At 41.2% G+C, this 16196-nt stretch overlaps 3 protein-coding genes across 3 annotated transcripts in view; all 3 read left to right on the top strand.

The window, feature by feature from the left end:
* LOC119730748 (gastrula zinc finger protein XlCGF7.1-like) overlaps positions 1-14068 on the top strand; it is a 16234-nt gene extending 2166 nt beyond the window's left edge. Inside the window, exon 3 of the mRNA XM_038203772.1 lies at positions 13951-14068. Within this exon, the coding sequence (XP_038059700.1) occupies positions 13951-13985 (35 nt within the window). The 3' untranslated portion in view covers positions 13986-14068. The remainder of the gene's footprint in view (positions 1-13950) is intronic.
* Positions 5511-8598, top strand: LOC119730745 (zinc finger protein 709-like). Its single transcript, XM_038203767.1, has 2 exons — positions 5511-5805; positions 6566-8598. The coding sequence occupies exon 2, from the start codon at positions 6918-6920 to the stop codon at positions 8295-8297; it is 1380 nt and encodes a 459-aa protein (XP_038059695.1). The 5' UTR covers positions 5511-5805; positions 6566-6917; the 3' UTR covers positions 8298-8598.
* The window catches only part of LOC119730744 (required for meiotic nuclear division protein 1 homolog), a 13287-nt gene continuing 9396 nt past the window's right edge, over positions 12306-16196 (top strand). The window contains exons 1-2 of the mRNA XM_038203766.1: positions 12306-12432; positions 13963-14560. Coding sequence (XP_038059694.1) covers positions 12401-12432; positions 13963-14560 — 630 coding nt within the window. The 5' untranslated portion in view covers positions 12306-12400. The remainder of the gene's footprint in view (positions 12433-13962; positions 14561-16196) is intronic.

Here is a 16196-nt window from a genome sequence, read left to right as displayed (position 1 = left end):
TTTATTTGTGAAACCTGTGGTAAAGCTTTTACAAAGCATAGTCATCTACGCCTACATGACATGAGGGTGCACACACGCGAGAAACCATTTGTTTGTGAGACCTGTGGTAAAGCCTTTACAGAGAAGTCTAGTCTACGCATACATGAGAGGGTGCACACTGGTGAGAAACCATTCGTTTGTGAGACCTGTGGTAAAGCATTTACTGGCAAAAGAAGTCTACGCAAACATGACAGGGTGCACACTGGTGAGAAACCATTTATTTGTGAAACCTGTGGTAAAGCTTTTAAAAATCATTGTCTTGTACACAGACATCGCAGGATGCACACAGGCGAGAAACCTTTTGTTTGTGAGACCTGTGGTAAAGCCTTTACAAGGAATGCTAGTCTACGCAAACATGACAGAGTGCACACTGGTGAGAAACCATTTATTTGTGAAACCTGTGGTAAAGCTTTTACATGTCATAGTTATCTACGGATACATTACAGGGTGCACACTGGTGAGAAACCATTTGTTTGTGAGACCTGTGGTAAAGCCTTTACAAGGAATGTTAGTCTACGCAAACATGACAGAGTGCACACTGGTGAGAAACCATTTATTTGTGAAACCTGTGGTAAAGCTTTTACATGTCATAGTTATCTACGCATACATGACAGGATGCACACTGGTGAGAAACCATTTAGTTGTAAGACCTGTGGTAAAGCCTTTACGCAGAAAAGTGGTGTACGCCAACATGACAGGATGCACACTGGCGAAAAACCATTTGTTTGTAAGATCTGTGGTAAAACCTATACCCGGTCAAGTAGTCTTATCTTACATGGCAGGGTGCACACTGGTGAAAACCATTTGTTTGTAAAACCTGTGGTAAAGCCTTTGCAAAGCAATGTAATCTAACCAAACATGTTCGGTTGTTTAAAAGTGGGCATGTATCTATTTAATTTATATTCATAAATACCTAAGACAGTTTACCCATTCCTATTGGCCGAGAGCCCGTCACGTGGCCGGTCTTAAACGGATGATAAAGACATGACTAGCTGGTCTTAAACACTTTTCCAGTGTCACATGAAATTTGGACTTTACAAATCCAGTGTCTCTTAACGTTCATAATACTCACGTATGCATGCGCAATACTACCAGTGAGTCAGTATTTTATAGTCCTAGATTCAAAACGCAATGTATTCTGCGCGACCGCGCGCGTCAATCTCCTTACAAGGTAAGGAATTGTAGAGGGAAATTCCATATTATAGTCAGTGGGGTGTATGATACAACATGAAGTAAAATTGTGAGCAAAAAAGTTAGCAATGTCCAGTTTTTGACTTGTTTTGATTTTTTTTTTACCGAAAAGGTATTTATGAATGGGAATAAATGTGTGTTCGGTCGGTATTAAACACACTCTCTGTTTAAGACCGGTTTGAGTCTGGATGGGTGATAATTACCCTCGACTTTGCCTCGGGTAATTTTCGCCCACCCAGACTCACACCGGTCTTAAACAGACTGTTGTAATACCTCCCAAACACACATTTATTGCCTTATTAAAAAGAGACTAATGGGGCCAAGCCCGCTGGAACAAATGTTTGCCAGGGGGTGCTGGGATTTCTAAAGGACGGACAAAATTAATGCGAACGCGGAGCGCAACGGCGTGGCTTAACCCTAAAAGGGCCGCGTTATTTTGACCATCTCTCAGCCCGGGGGGGGGGGGGGGGTGGATTCCGTAAGTCCCCGTAAGATCTTGATTGAAACCGGTTGTCCCGGTTGAAAAGATAATCTCGATCAAAATCGTTAGCAAAATCGCTACATCAGAGTTCAGCGTTTAGGGGAGCATTGACGGTCTGGCCGTACTACAGAGCTTGCGATAGTACTGTACGGTCAGATGCAGTCAGGCTAATCATAAACGTACACAAGAAATGTCGTGACTATATGTCAAAGGGTTTTCGAATCATGGCGAATTAATTATTCATATTTACGAATGATAATTGTACTCTGTGTACAAAGTCATGACGTACATGGGAAAATTCAGTTTTTACGGCGCGCGGCAACCCGTGGTCCGATTTTTATGTTTTTCGCATCAAAAGATGCGCAAGGCTCGAAATGTCATAACAGCTCGGATTGCGAAAAATGTTTGTTTTTTTCAAAGCTATCGCGGAAATAGGAAAGGGGCGGATTCCGCCCCCGGCCCTTTTAGGGTTAAAAGGCTCCTAAAGTTTTGGAATATGGATGATCTGTGGTGCAATCTAAGGTTATTCCTGGCCACTTTCATACGACTTTATTAGCAAAAGTTTCTTGAGATTATCAAGACAATTTATTTCATTATTTTGTTTAGAATATACTCTTGCTCTTATAACGTTTCTACTGTACTGAAAAGTCGGAAACGGTGTATTTTTATCTCAATTTTTTTGTTTCATTTAATTCTGGAAAAAAATTGTATCATTATGCATGACATCGTATGCAAATATTATTGTTGCAGGGCTGCTTTCTTACAATTAGTAAATTCCTTCGTGTATGTTTTGTTTTCACTGTGATGAATATAGGTAGTCGGGCAGCCATAGGGGTGTGGGTCATGTTTTGGTGGATATATAATGCTTTTGTGTATAACCAAGAAGGTCATACTATTCAAGAATTTGCATGATGACATCTTCAGTAAGGGTTGAGCAATTTTCGATATCGATTATTTATTGAGTGATCGGGCACAATTTTAAAGTGACTTAAAATTATGTTGCATCGTTGCAAATATGTTTCTGAACGTTTTGCGTTTATTTTGGGGACTTAAGTCGTTTCAGCCTTCGCTCAAGTTGAGTCGAGTCAACTCTTGTGATGAAGGACTCGAGTTGAGTCCAGTCGTTTGCTCAAGTGACTTTGGTCGAGTGTCATTTACCCTCAGTAGGGACTGAGTCAAGTCGAGTCACCAAAAAGATTGACTGAAGTCATATTTGAGTGTAGCCTTTAGTCACGTCCCACGCGCCTACCCGGACACGTGACGCACCCCAGATGCTGACACGTTAGATGATTGGTTTATATTGCTTGATTTATATTACGTGAATAAATGAATAAGTGATAAGTTCCGCGAGATAGTAAAGGCCCTCGTGCTAGTCTTTTTACGTGCCAGCATCAGGGGTGCGTTACGTGTCCGGATGGTCCGGTATAGGCGCGGGGGACTTGACTAGAGGCTAATTTGAGTGGAGTCATTGACTCTAGATAGTCATCGCAACTCTGGTCAGATGCTGTGAGGCATTTCCATGCACAAGCTCGTATCGTTAGTACCGAAACGTATACAATTTTTGTTTTGTCTCCTGAAAGTTTTGAAAATTAAGGACACGTGGAAATCATTTATTTATTGCTCATTTCAGCTGGACAAAGACCTTCTTAGGTCTAATTGTGAAGGTTTTTTTTTTGCTCCAAAAGTGCATCTTCCAGAGACAGAGAGTTCTTAATGTGCATGGGAAGTAAGTGCCCCCACAGTGGTTAATACTTAGAGGAATGAGTTGGAGACTACCGGCAGAGACTCTTGAACACGTTAGATAGATAGGTAGACTGGTTTATTAAAAAATCATCGTGGCGGCACATTCAGATGGCACTACAATGTTAAACCATTAGAAACAAAAGAAAAAAATCACTTAATACGAAATTAACACAAAAATGCAATAAGATACGATCCCCGTTCAAATTAAGAAACAAACTTTAAAAAGTGTTAATGTTTAAAAAACGATTGATATTAAAAAGTCAGTTTATTTTGTAATAATCATTACAGTCATCGAAATTGCACTGAGGAATAAAGAATGATTCGTCAACATCCCATAAAAGATCATATCAACATCTCGAGATTCACATATATTCAATTATGAATTTGTAATTATATGATTCATGTTATCAGATAAGAACTTTAACTTGTACGTTGATTTGATATTTTACAAATGCATGAGCATCTTGAATTACATTAAATCAAATAAGTACCTCCTTGCATATTTGATTAACGCATGAACTCCTTCCATATTTGATTAATAAATGAACTCCCTGCATATTTGATTAATGCATGAACTCACCCAATTACATCGAAAAATTACCTCCTTGAATTGCATTAAAAGATTTGTAAAAAATGAACTCCTTGAATTACGTAAATGTAATACGTTGTGGATGGCTTCTGACGCTGCTGCTTTAAAAAATTTCAGATGGAAATTACAAAGTGTAGTTGTGCGGACTTTGTGTTTTACGTGCATGATCCAATAAGCACGCAGTGGCACACTATTATCTTGGTAATGGAATCATTTGGAACTTCTTGAAAAGTGCTGTTTACTAATTGTGTGCAGAGTCTGTTATTAAGTGTGTGGTCCACCCCGGGGAAAAAATGCAACAAAAACAACAATAGAATTTCAATTTTGTTTTATGATTTCTTTGGAAATCTCTTTTGGAAAAGTTCTTGATTTGATTAATTCAATATTTGATATTTCAATATCTTAATTGTTTTTATTTATATATATTTTTTTAAACTAAAGAATTTCAAAAAGAATGAATCAAACTAATTTGACTCATTTAATTGCTAGTCAATGTCACATTTTGAACGTTTACAAAAGTTTGAATAATTCTGAACAAAAATCTATTTCAAGTGATGATGTTTGTATGTTTTGTAAACAACCTGTAATTAAATTTGTGTACTATAAAATAACACCCTGTCAATGTACTTTTTTTTCTAATTACAAATTGTGAGAAATGCCATTTTTTGGCATTGAGATTGGATTTGCAAGTCAATATTTTTGATTGAATGATGGTATCATTTGGAAGAAAACAATATTTGAACTCTGGGATTAGGAGAATGTGACTATGGCACAGTTTGTGTGAGCGTTAATTTACAATAGAATCAAGTTTGCAAGACCCCCGTTGGTCAATAATGTTTTCTCTGGGGGTTTTGGTTTTTTTGGGGGGGGGGGATCCACTGAGCTAAAACTTGAAAGTGGTGTGCACCCTTCTTTTGGGGCAGTTTTGTTGCTAACGGAAAAGGAATTAATGCACGAAAGCTTGTGGCTTTTTGCTTGAAGCAGTGATTAAAGTACAATAGTTGTACATGCATGTACAGTATTTTTCAATGGTGTATTTGTTTTCCTTTTTGTGATAAATAACTTGTATAAGGCCAAGACAAAATACTCGGTCTCTGGTCAGCGTGCGCGTCAATTTTAATCATGCGCGTCAACCTTTTTCTTCTTCTTCAAATTAACACGGAAGCTACAACAGCGCCCTCAAATGGTGCACGACTAATGGGGGGTGGGGGGTCTCGTCCGGTAGGTGTTTTCTGTAGCGCTACTGCATTCTACACAACTGTTATCCTGCCATGTACAATGTAACCATTGAATAATCTGCGAACCACTAGCGATAGCCCACTGTGTACTGCTGTACCTATCGTATTTTGTGACCCCGGCGCCGCGCCGTACGTTGATGACGTGTAAGGCGGCCCTTTCTGACCTTGTTTACAGTGTTAGTGTAGTACATGTACATGTACATGTATTGCCATCAGCACTATATAGCTCTGTCATTGACGGTGTCCATTTCTTTTCCCCTGACATGACTCAGGAACTGGCACTAAATAGACTGTGTGGGGATTCGATCATTAATCAAACTAAACTAACTTTTCGCTCGTATCCCCGCCCTGCATATGCAAACCATGAGCCGGGGATCGGGAATGGCTGGCCGATCTTATGCTTCAACTTCGGAGTTTTTTTCTTCTGTTCATTTTGTCCAAACAAACAGGGAATATCATTGTGATGAGATCATGAGACTCGAAGCTGAAAACTATTTTCAACGTTGTGCTCATTGTACATGTAGGTATGTATGCGCATAAGCACTGTCGATACCAGAATTTTCAATAATCGATATCTCGGAAATCCAATATTTAGATTATTCGATATATCAATTATCCCATACATAAGTTAAAGACCATTACTATTAGAGATGATACTTCAATTAAAAAAAAATGTTAAGTCCCAATTTTCGATGGCTTTTTCTGGAGCATATTGATCAACTTTTTTAAATAAATCTCAGCACAGAGAGTTTGTCTAGAAAGGCCATTTTTTTTTAAAAACAGTTTTACGTTGGGGGAGACCGGGAATAACAGAGAATGCAGAGCACAAAGCGAGGCCACTTGGCATATTAAGGCACAAGTTGCCACCGGATTTTATTTCATTATACCGTTAACGATACAAAGTAACAACCGTGAGATTTATTTTGACGATAATCTGTAGCATTTTCAATACTTTTGATTTGATTCCTCAGAATAGAAAATTTCAATATTTCAATAGGATTAAAAAAAATACTATCATTGATATCGATATCAAATTAATAATGAAAGTTGAGTAATGTTATATGCATAGAGTTATCGACGGTGCTTATGCACATGTTGTTTTCAGAACATACATGAAGGCGAAAAGTTTTGCCAAGTTTGAAATAATTACAGTAAGTCAAAATTGTTTATCCGTAACCCATGCCAGTGGCGTAAATCTGTGTTGGCGAGTGGGGGATGAGGGATGACCAAAATGATAAATCCAAAACTTCTTCGTTGTTTGTGCTTTCCCCACACCCTTTTCAGGTGACGAGTGCAATTAATGGAGTCCTGTCTGGAATGTGACTAGATTTGAATCAGTGAAGGAGGGAGACTTCAGCGGGGTGACATCCAGCCCATTAATTGTGATGATGCTTTCATAGTCTGCAGCATTCTGTGAAATGCGGATGGTTGCAGAATTTGCTACCAGATACAAGATAAACCGTATCAGAGATATTGATAAAAGCATTCCAGGCATTTGGTTGTTTTTCCTGTGACAAAACATTTACATCAAGTTCCGAGTTGAATGGTCACCAGATGGTGCATATTAGCTGGTGGGAAACAGTTTGCTTGCGAGACCTGTGACAAAGTCTTTTCTGACTAAAGAAATGTACCAAACATGGTGAATACCAGGAAGAAGCGGTTTGTTTGTGAGGCCTGTGGTAAAGCCTTTACACAGAAAGGTACTTTACGCGTACATGAAAAGGTGCACACTGGTGAAAAAACATTTGTTTGTGAGACCTCTGGTAAAGTATTTACAACGAAGGTTAGTCTACGCAAACATGACAGGGTGCACACAGGTGAGAAACCATTTAGTTGTAAGACCTGCGGTAAAGCTTTTACAAGTCATAGGGATCTACGCGTACATGAGAGGGTTCATACAGGTGAGAAACCATTTAGTTGTAAGACCTGTGGTAAAGCTTTTTCGTATCAGAATTATCTACGCATACATGACAGGGTGCACACAGGCGAGAAGCCATTTTTTTGTAAGACCTGTGGTAAAGCCTTTACAAGTAATAGTGATCTACGCAAACATGACAGGGTGCACACAGGTGAGAAACCATTTAGTTGTAAGACCTGCGGTAAAGCTTTTACAAGGCATAGTGTTCTACGCGTACATGACAGGGTGCACACAGGCGAGAAACCATTTGTTTGTAAGACCTGTGGTAAAGCTTTTTCATATCATAATTATCTACGCATACATGACAGGGTGCACACAGGCGAGAAACCATTTGTTTGTAAGACCTGTGGTAAAGCCTTTAAAGAGAAGGGTAGTCTACGCATACATGACAGGGTGCACACAGGCGAAAAACCATTTCTTTGTGAGACCTGTGGTAAAGCCTTTACAGATAAGGGTAGTCTACGCAAACATAACAGGGTGCACACTGGTGAGAAACTATTTATTTGTGAAACCTGTGGTAAAGCTTTTACAAATCATGGTCAACTACGCATACACGACAGGGTGCACACTGGTGAGAAACCATTTATTTGTGAAACCTGTGGTAAAGCTTTTACAAATCATGGTCAACTACGCATACATGACAGGGTGCACACACGCGAGAAACCATTTGTTTGTGAGACCTGTGGTAATGCATTTACAGAGAAGGCTAGTCTACGCATACATGACAGGGTGCACACTGGTGAGAAACCATTCGTTTGTGAGACCTGTGGTAAAGCTTTTACATATCGTAGTTCTCTACGCATACATGACAGGGTGCACACAGGCGAAAAACCATTTCTTTGTAAGACCTGTGGTAAAGCCTTTACAGATAAGGGTAGTCTACGCAAACATAACAACAGGGTGCATGCTGGTGAGAAACCATTTAGTTGTAAGACCTGTGGTAAAGCCTTTACGCAGAAAAGTGGTCTATGCCAACATGACAAGATGCACACTGGCGAAAAACCATTTGTTTGTAAGACCTGTGGTAAAGCCTTTGCAAAGCGACGTAATCTAGCCAAACATTTCAGGTTGTTTAAAAGTGGGCATGTATCTATTTAATTTTTATTGAAAGGAGACTAATGGGGGCCAAGCCCGCTGGAACAAACTTTTGCCAGGGGGTGCTGAAATTTCTAAAGAAAGGACAAAATTAATGCGAACCCTAAAAGGGCCGGGTTATTTTGACCATCTCTCAGACCGGGGGGGGGGGGATGGATTCCGCCCCCCTAATATCTCGGCCATTGAATGACGAAAAATTTTGAAACCCGGTGCATGCATAAAGCAACTCATCATAAACATACCAAATGTTGTGACTATAGGTCAAAGGTTTTCGAATCATGGCTAATTAATTAATCATATTTACGAATGGTAATTGTGCTCTGTGTACATGACGTATATGGGAAAATTCAGTTTTGACGGCGCGCGGCAACCCGGTGTCCGATTTTTATGTTTTTCATATCAAAAGATGCGCAACGCTTGAGGGTAAAAGGTCATAACAGCTCGGATCGCGAAAAAAAAAATTTCAAAGCTATCGCGGAAAGAGTTAAGGGGCGGATTCCGCCACCGGCCCTTTTAAGGTTAAAGGGCTCCTTTAAAGTTTTGGAATTTATGGATGATCTGTGGTGCAATCTGAGGTACGTTATTCCTGGCCACTTTCGTACGACTTTATTAGCAAAAGTTTCTTGAGATTATAAAGACAATTTATTTCATTATTTTGTTAAGCATATACTGTTGCTCTTATAACGTTTCTACTGTACTGAAAACGTTTGCGTTTGTTTATGGTGTAAATCGAGGACACACACGTGCAACGTTATCGGTGAATCGAGTACAGGAACCAAATCGAGGACGACCTCGATTAGAAAACGTGTACAAAACCAATGAGAGCTATTACGGACAAGTTTCAGAACAAAGGAAACTGGGGAAGAGGAACAAAACACAATACTCAGTTACACCATAAACAAACGTGATATAGTCTGTGTGCCTGTCTGTATATCGATTATTTCCAGAACAGAGCAATGTATGATGAAGTCAAGTTGACAATCGGCAGGTGTATATGCTCAGCACCCAAGAATGTGCAGTGTCAAGTTTGAAGTTTTAGATCAGCGGTTCTCAAAAAAGCTGAAAAAAAGAAGCAATACCGTATAATGACACACAGAGATTCCTGATTATAGTAGGACTATCAGATGTACATTTATTGTGTATGCACAAAATGTAATCTATTCTTAGGAAATCAGGTTGAATCATTGAATCAGATTTTCAATCCCTTAATTTTTTATGTATTATTTTGAAAACTGAAGAATTTCAAAAAGTCAATATTTGACTCATTTAAAATTATTAGGTCGCATTTGTGTATATACTTGAACGTTTATAAAAACAAATTGGATACTTCTGAACAACTATCTGTTTCATGTGATATGTGTATATTTTGTAAACATATTGTAAGATATTGTAAATTTTGTGTACTTTAAAATACGCTCTGTTTTACATGTACTTATATATATTTTCTTATCACAAATTACGGGTGAGAAATGCCATTTTTTAGCATCAAGATTGGATGTGCGTGCAATTCAAAATGATTGCCGTACGTGCATGCTCAAAGTGAAGATAGGACTGAAATTATGTGCCAGTCATATTTTTGATTGAAGGCATCATTTGGAAGAAAACAATAATTGAACTGTCGGATTAAGAGAATGTGCCTATGGCACAGTTTTTATGAGCGTTAATTAGCAACAGAATCTAGTTTGCAAGTCCCAGCTGAAGGGAATGATGTTTTCTATGTTTTCTTGTTTGTTTTTTTCGTTGGTTTTTTACTCCACTGAGCTGAAACTTGAAAAAGCTGGTGTGCTCTTTTGCTGCCTTAAACTGAAAAGGAATGCACGAAAGTTTGTGGCCTTTTGTACCTTTAAGCAGTGGTTAAAGTACAATAAACTTGCATACATTTTTGTACAGTATTTTTGTGAAATATTCTGTATTTCTTTTCCTTTTGTGATAATTGAAGTGCAGTTCTGTCCTTCATTCTATATATTGGGGTGTATTGAAAGACTCGGGAGAGGGTGGCTGTGCAGTACTGGGGCTTAACCTTATCTGAGACCAGTGGCGTAGCCAGGAATTTTTCAGTGGGGGGGGGGGGGGGGGCGCTCGGGGGGGGCTGGAACATTTCATGGGGGGGGGGGGGCGTCATGTAGGGGCGTCAATCGCTTCTCAAAAGTGGGGGGGGGGGACATACCTTGATCAGAACTGATGCGAGCGCGAAGCCCTTACGACGTGGGGGTTCGGGGCCCGCTTAAGGGCCCCGAAAAAATTGGATTCTAGATGTTCTGTGGTGTGATCTGAAGCAATTTCTTACCACTTTCCTCCATGCTTTAACTAATATTTTCTTAGCAAAAGATAATTATTTGAACATCGTTTTCGAGGTTGGAGTCATTGAATCAGCTATCGGTATTCTGAGCTATAGGCGTGGGGTTCGGGGCCCGCTTAAGGGCCCCGAAAAAAAATTGGATTCTCGATGCTCTGTGGTGTGATCTGAGGCAATTTCTTACCACTTTAAACAATAATTATCTTAGCACAAAAGATAATAATTTAAACATAATTTTCGAGGTTTTCTCAGCTAAAGACATAAGAAAATTATTTGAACATTGTTTTCGAGGTTGGAGTCACTGAATCAGCTACCAGAATTCTGAGCTATAGGCGGGGGGTTCGGGGCCCGCTTAAGGGCCCCGAACATTTGTGGATTCTAAATGCTCTGTCACAGTGGTGCTATCTGAGGCAATTTCTGACCACTTTAACCAATATTTTCTAAGCAAAAGATACATTGTAGTACATAATAGGGCCCTGTAAATGAGACACGAGTTCAAAAATCTAGGGGGGGGGGGACATTTGATATTGTGTCCCCCACCCTTCAAAAAGTTGGGGGGGGGGACCAGTCCCCCTGTCCCCCCAGGATTGACGCCCATGGCGTCATGTAGATCAATGATAATTTTTTCAGACTCTCAAAATCTCAGTGGGGAGGGGGGGGGGGGCGACTGGGGGGCGACAAGGTTTCATTGGGGGGGGGGCTGTCGCCCCCACGCCCCCCCCCCCCCGTGGCTACGCCACTGATTTCAAGGAATTTTAATTGGTCTATTATTATTATTTAGTTTTATGAATGGAGGAAAAAGTTTGTGCGTGGCCGATTCGCGTGATATCGCTGACTGAAACTGTGTGACCCACGGACCACCTGTCTATAATACGTGTTCCGTGGTGTGAGCGAGCAGTACAGTGGGTGTTAATACGCATTTTAGATTATCATTATGCGCTATATGTCACGCCGGTTGTCAGCTTACTGGTCCGCGGTCGCCGGTCGAAGGGTCGTTTCTCAGTGGTCATCATGTGGATCATTCGCGACTATTTAGATTTAGATCAATGATAATTTTTTCAGAAACTCAAAATCTCAGTGGGGGGTGGGGGGGGGGGACTTGGGGGGCGACAAGGTTTCATGGGGGGGGGCGACCCGCCCCCCCCCACCCCCCCCCCCCCCCCCCCCCCCCCCCCGGTGGCTACGCCACTGTCTGAGACACTCGGTACATGTTCCCTTGACGTGCCATGCATGCACACTACCGAGTCTTTTAGCCATATTTTTGTTATCCCTTGCAATAAGTCTCATCGCCTTTGGGGAGGGGGATGTCTTCCATCTTGGCTCGTACCATGCTATAATAATTTTTTTTTTATATTTAATCTCATTTCTTATGTCATATTCCTCCATGATGAAACTAGACTCGGGAAAGATACTGGCCATCATTTTTCCCTGCAGTGACTATCAGTATCAGCCATCAGGCTGCGATAGTTTTTCCTGCAGTGACCTATCAGCCATCAGGAAGTTATAGTATGTCCTAAAAAAGAAAGTCAAATTTAACAGGGAAAATCAAATAATGAGAAACACTGAAATTTTCAGACCAGCATCTCATAGCTAGGGTTTGCGCCCGTGCTAGGTGATGAAAATAGTCCACTACTCGCTCGGTACGGTCTTTTTGTCATGCGCCATCTAGCGGTTAAAACATGACAGGCTGGTGATCGAATGCCTGAAGCCCAGACTCATCGCGTGGAGAACAGAGCCCTCTGGAAAGTTAGGGTACCTGACTAAACATGTCGGCGCCCACTAGCGCGCATGCAGCAACACGTCCTCTTGCATGGTCCCGAAGTTGCATCTGCTGCCTGCTGAGTGAGTGCTGGTTTTCTTCATCGGTTGGGGCACAGATCTTCTTTTTTAACATGTCCAAATGTTAAAAAAGCGATTCGTAGAGTCCTAGTTACTTGGACTGTACGGTCATGACGGTACTGACTCGGATCGGGTGTCAGCTCCGTCAGAATCAGATATGGACTATGGAGGAATAAGAACATTATTCGCAGTGGCTATTGTTACGGCAGCCGTAACGCATTTCCCATTTTCTATCGTGACGGTAGACTGCAACTTTTATAAAAACATGAGAAGAAAATATAAAATTAGAAGGAAAAAAGTGAATTTGAACGTTATGATTAAATTCGGACTTTATTTCCCTTTTAAAAAAAATCCTCCAAAGCCTCAGGTTAGAAAAGGAAAAAAATTCGAGACTTCGAGTGCAAAACTGAGATTCGAACCCGAAACCTCGCGGTGCAAAATCCTACCCTCTATCGACTGAGCTGTCGCACTGCTCGCTAAATCGTGTGGAAACAAATAATTATATACCTGCGTGCGTATCAAAAAAGTATCGTAGAGGGCGCTAAACAACGACTGCCGTAACGATAGCCACTTCGAACATTATTCCTCCATGGTCAGATCAACCATGTCAACTGAACCGCTTGCCAACTCATTAGCTTGAGTAACTCCAGCTCCAATGCTCATCAGGAATTCGACATATGAGCTGGAGCTTAACTAGTACTAGATTCTAGGAGGCCCTAAAAATCGGGACTTGTATCTGTATCACAAAAATGGTCCTTTTTCCCTCTGCATGTAGGCCTAGCCTCACTTGTGTGGCCTACATATTGCTGCGCTGTACGTTAGGCCACACGCCTGGTTTTCCAACCTACTGAGGAGTTTAGTCCCAAACTGGCGCATATGGACTCCAGAAAGATGTCTGAATTTCTCCAAAAAATTGAGGAAATATCACCTAATCTACCCATGGAGGAATAAGAACACATTCTTCCATGATCTACCCGAGGGGCGAAAGATGAGAAATCATAGAATACAACCATATCAGTGGTGTGTACAAAAAAATACCACAAAAGGGTGCGCCAGTGTTTGGAATAAACTCCTCAGTGGGTTGGGAAACCAGGCGTGTGGTCTAACGTACAGTGCAGCAATACGGAGGCCACACAAGTAGGGCTACATGTAGGCCTAGTTTCCCAACCCAGATTCCATTAAACATAATTTATATGACGTATGCTAGGATTTAGAAGAAGTTAACTCTTTTGGCCCTGTATGACCAAAGTCAAAATTTTGAAAAAGTAGTACTAGTAGTAGGGCCTACTAAATACTTCTAGTGCCATAGTTACATGTACTAGCTACTAAATTACTTCTAGTGCCATAGTTTATGAACTAGCAAAGCGTTGGTTGGCTGCCCCCGCATATAACTGCATATACATTGGAGCTCACTTAGTGAGTTTCAACCCCATAATTAAGACAAAGCCCAGGGTCATCATAATGATCCATAGCTTTTTATTTGTATTTTGTATTTACATGTAATTAATTGTTACCATGCAGTTTTCTTTACAGAACATTGCTGCTGCATAACTTGAAAATTGACTGGTGCCAGCCAGCTATGTTCCGACACCAGCTGTACCTGGCCGGTTGTATGTTCTCAGGTTCTAATCTGTGTGGCCTTCTGCACAAAGCTCGAAATGTCGCGCCTGGATTCCTCCAAAAAATGGCCCAAAAGAGAACTGGAACAATTCACACATCCTGCTCCAGTTTACAGTTGTGCAAATTGCATAAATGTCAGCACGAGAAGGCCTCATCCGTCTATCAGTGGAAGCTAGAAGGTTCAAGAACAATCCACCGAAAGATGACTGATCTATGGACGCCTAATAGCAGGGGCCTTTCCACATCATGTACGCCTCGTACCCCTGCAAGGTGTTTGTGCTCTGTCATGACAAAACATGGATTTCCATACCATGAAAGGACTCCAGCGTGGAGGATGTTTAGAGTGAAGCATACAAAGAGCGGCCAAGGTGAAGTACCTCTCGTCTTTGTGAATAAGGCTCCGTCGGTGGTGGGCAAGAAAAATCAGAAGAAACAACCCACGGAGCCCAAGTCCCCGGTTGTCAGGTCACGGACCAAAAAGCCAACAAGGCTGGGGCTGCAGGATAAAAAGGTACGGTAGACTCAAGTTGAAAATGTTTTAATTTGATGAACACAACAGTTGCATCGTGCCTGTGGTTTTTTTTTTTTTTCGAGGACGCACATGTGCAACATCATCGAGTTGAGGACAGGAACCAAATTGAGGACTTCTCAGTTAGAAAATGTATTTAAATAACTAATGAGAGCTGTTGCAAAAAAGTTTTGAGTATAAACAAAGGAAAATGGGAGAGGAACAATAGACAATTCTTGATTTACACCATAAACAAACGTGCTGGAACAAGTGTGTGTGTTCAAACACGGATGGGTTTATGGGGTACTTGCATTGTTTTTCCTTTAATTCCCTTCTTTAGAATGTCTTTGTACGTAGGCCTATAAAGCGATGTTTTTCTGTCTCTGTGTTTGTTTGTCAGTTGTTCTGACATGGATCAGTCTGCCATGCAAACAGTGCAGCGCAGGTGTACGTTCATGGTGTAAAAGTGTGTGGAGCCTAATCCCTAGTAGTGCCCCAGGACTAACCTGCTCAATCCAACAGAGTCTCCTGCTCAATCCAAACAGAGTCTGTACACAACCCAACTTACCAAGTTGTCGGGTACCAGAACATATGAAATGACTGGCATGCTCAATCCGAGAGAATCCAACTTTGCCTTATTTCTCTGTTTCCTGCTGGAGCCAAGAGTCCAACTTGGCGTTATTTACCAGTACCCAACAGAATCCACCTCTGAATGTTGTCAGATGCCTGCTGAATCCAACAGATTTCAACAGGAATAGATACAAGGGATTTACTGCTCAATCCAGCAGGACCCATGTACAATTGTTGGATCCTGTTGGATTGAGCAGGGTTAGGTTAATTGCTGCAGTTGGAGTTGCATGTGCAACACCAGTGCATAAACTGCCAATTCTGAGACAATGGGAGCTATCCCCATGGAACAAAGCCACAGCTGTATTGATGCATAACCATTGACTCTGAGGCTAATTGACCTCGGAAATTTGGACCTGTTGGATGCGGTTTTTACAATGGGTAGGCCTCTTGCTTTTACAGATGTTGCATTGGTGGGCAGGGTTTTCTTTAGTCTGAAAACAACCAGTCCCACACAGCTTCAGTACTGCATCAATCAACCATGCCAAAAGAATTTAAGAAACATGAAGCGGGAACTAGACTCAATTTACTACACATTTCTCCATAGTCAAGCCACCAGACTATTGACACTGACTGAAGAAGTCAGTTTTTTCAAATAGTTGGACCATGGTTGGACATGTGCCAGTCTAGTCTTTAGCCCCATTTTGAAATCACTTGACTTCCCTCTCACGTGCAAAATATTGAAGAAAAGTCTCCTTTAAAAATAGAATTGAGTCTGCAAACTTGGTTGGTGAAATACTGAGGACATTTTCTTTGCCCCGGTGTAATTTTTGGAGAAATTTGGTAGCTAAACTGTGAGTACAGTGGGCCTGATTTAGTTTTGCACGTGTCAGAGCACTCCAGAGCCCTGTCTGGGTTTTCTTGGGAAAAGGCAGTTAGAGGGTGGGCTTAAGACCCATTACTATGATTGCTGAAACTTGGTTTACTTCATGCTTTGACTTGTAGGTGTTTTTAACCCTCACCCTGCCAGACGCAATACAGTGCATCCGGTGGAAAAGAACTGGCGCACTTT

Source organism: Patiria miniata, unplaced genomic scaffold, assembly GCF_015706575.1.
Source record: "Patiria miniata isolate m_02_andy unplaced genomic scaffold, ASM1570657v1 HiC_scaffold_22, whole genome shotgun sequence".
NCBI classification, from domain to species: domain Eukaryota; kingdom Metazoa; phylum Echinodermata; class Asteroidea; order Valvatida; family Asterinidae; genus Patiria; species Patiria miniata.
The sequence above is the reverse complement of the archived record's forward strand: the minus strand, read 5'-3'. Positions and strand labels throughout refer to the sequence as shown.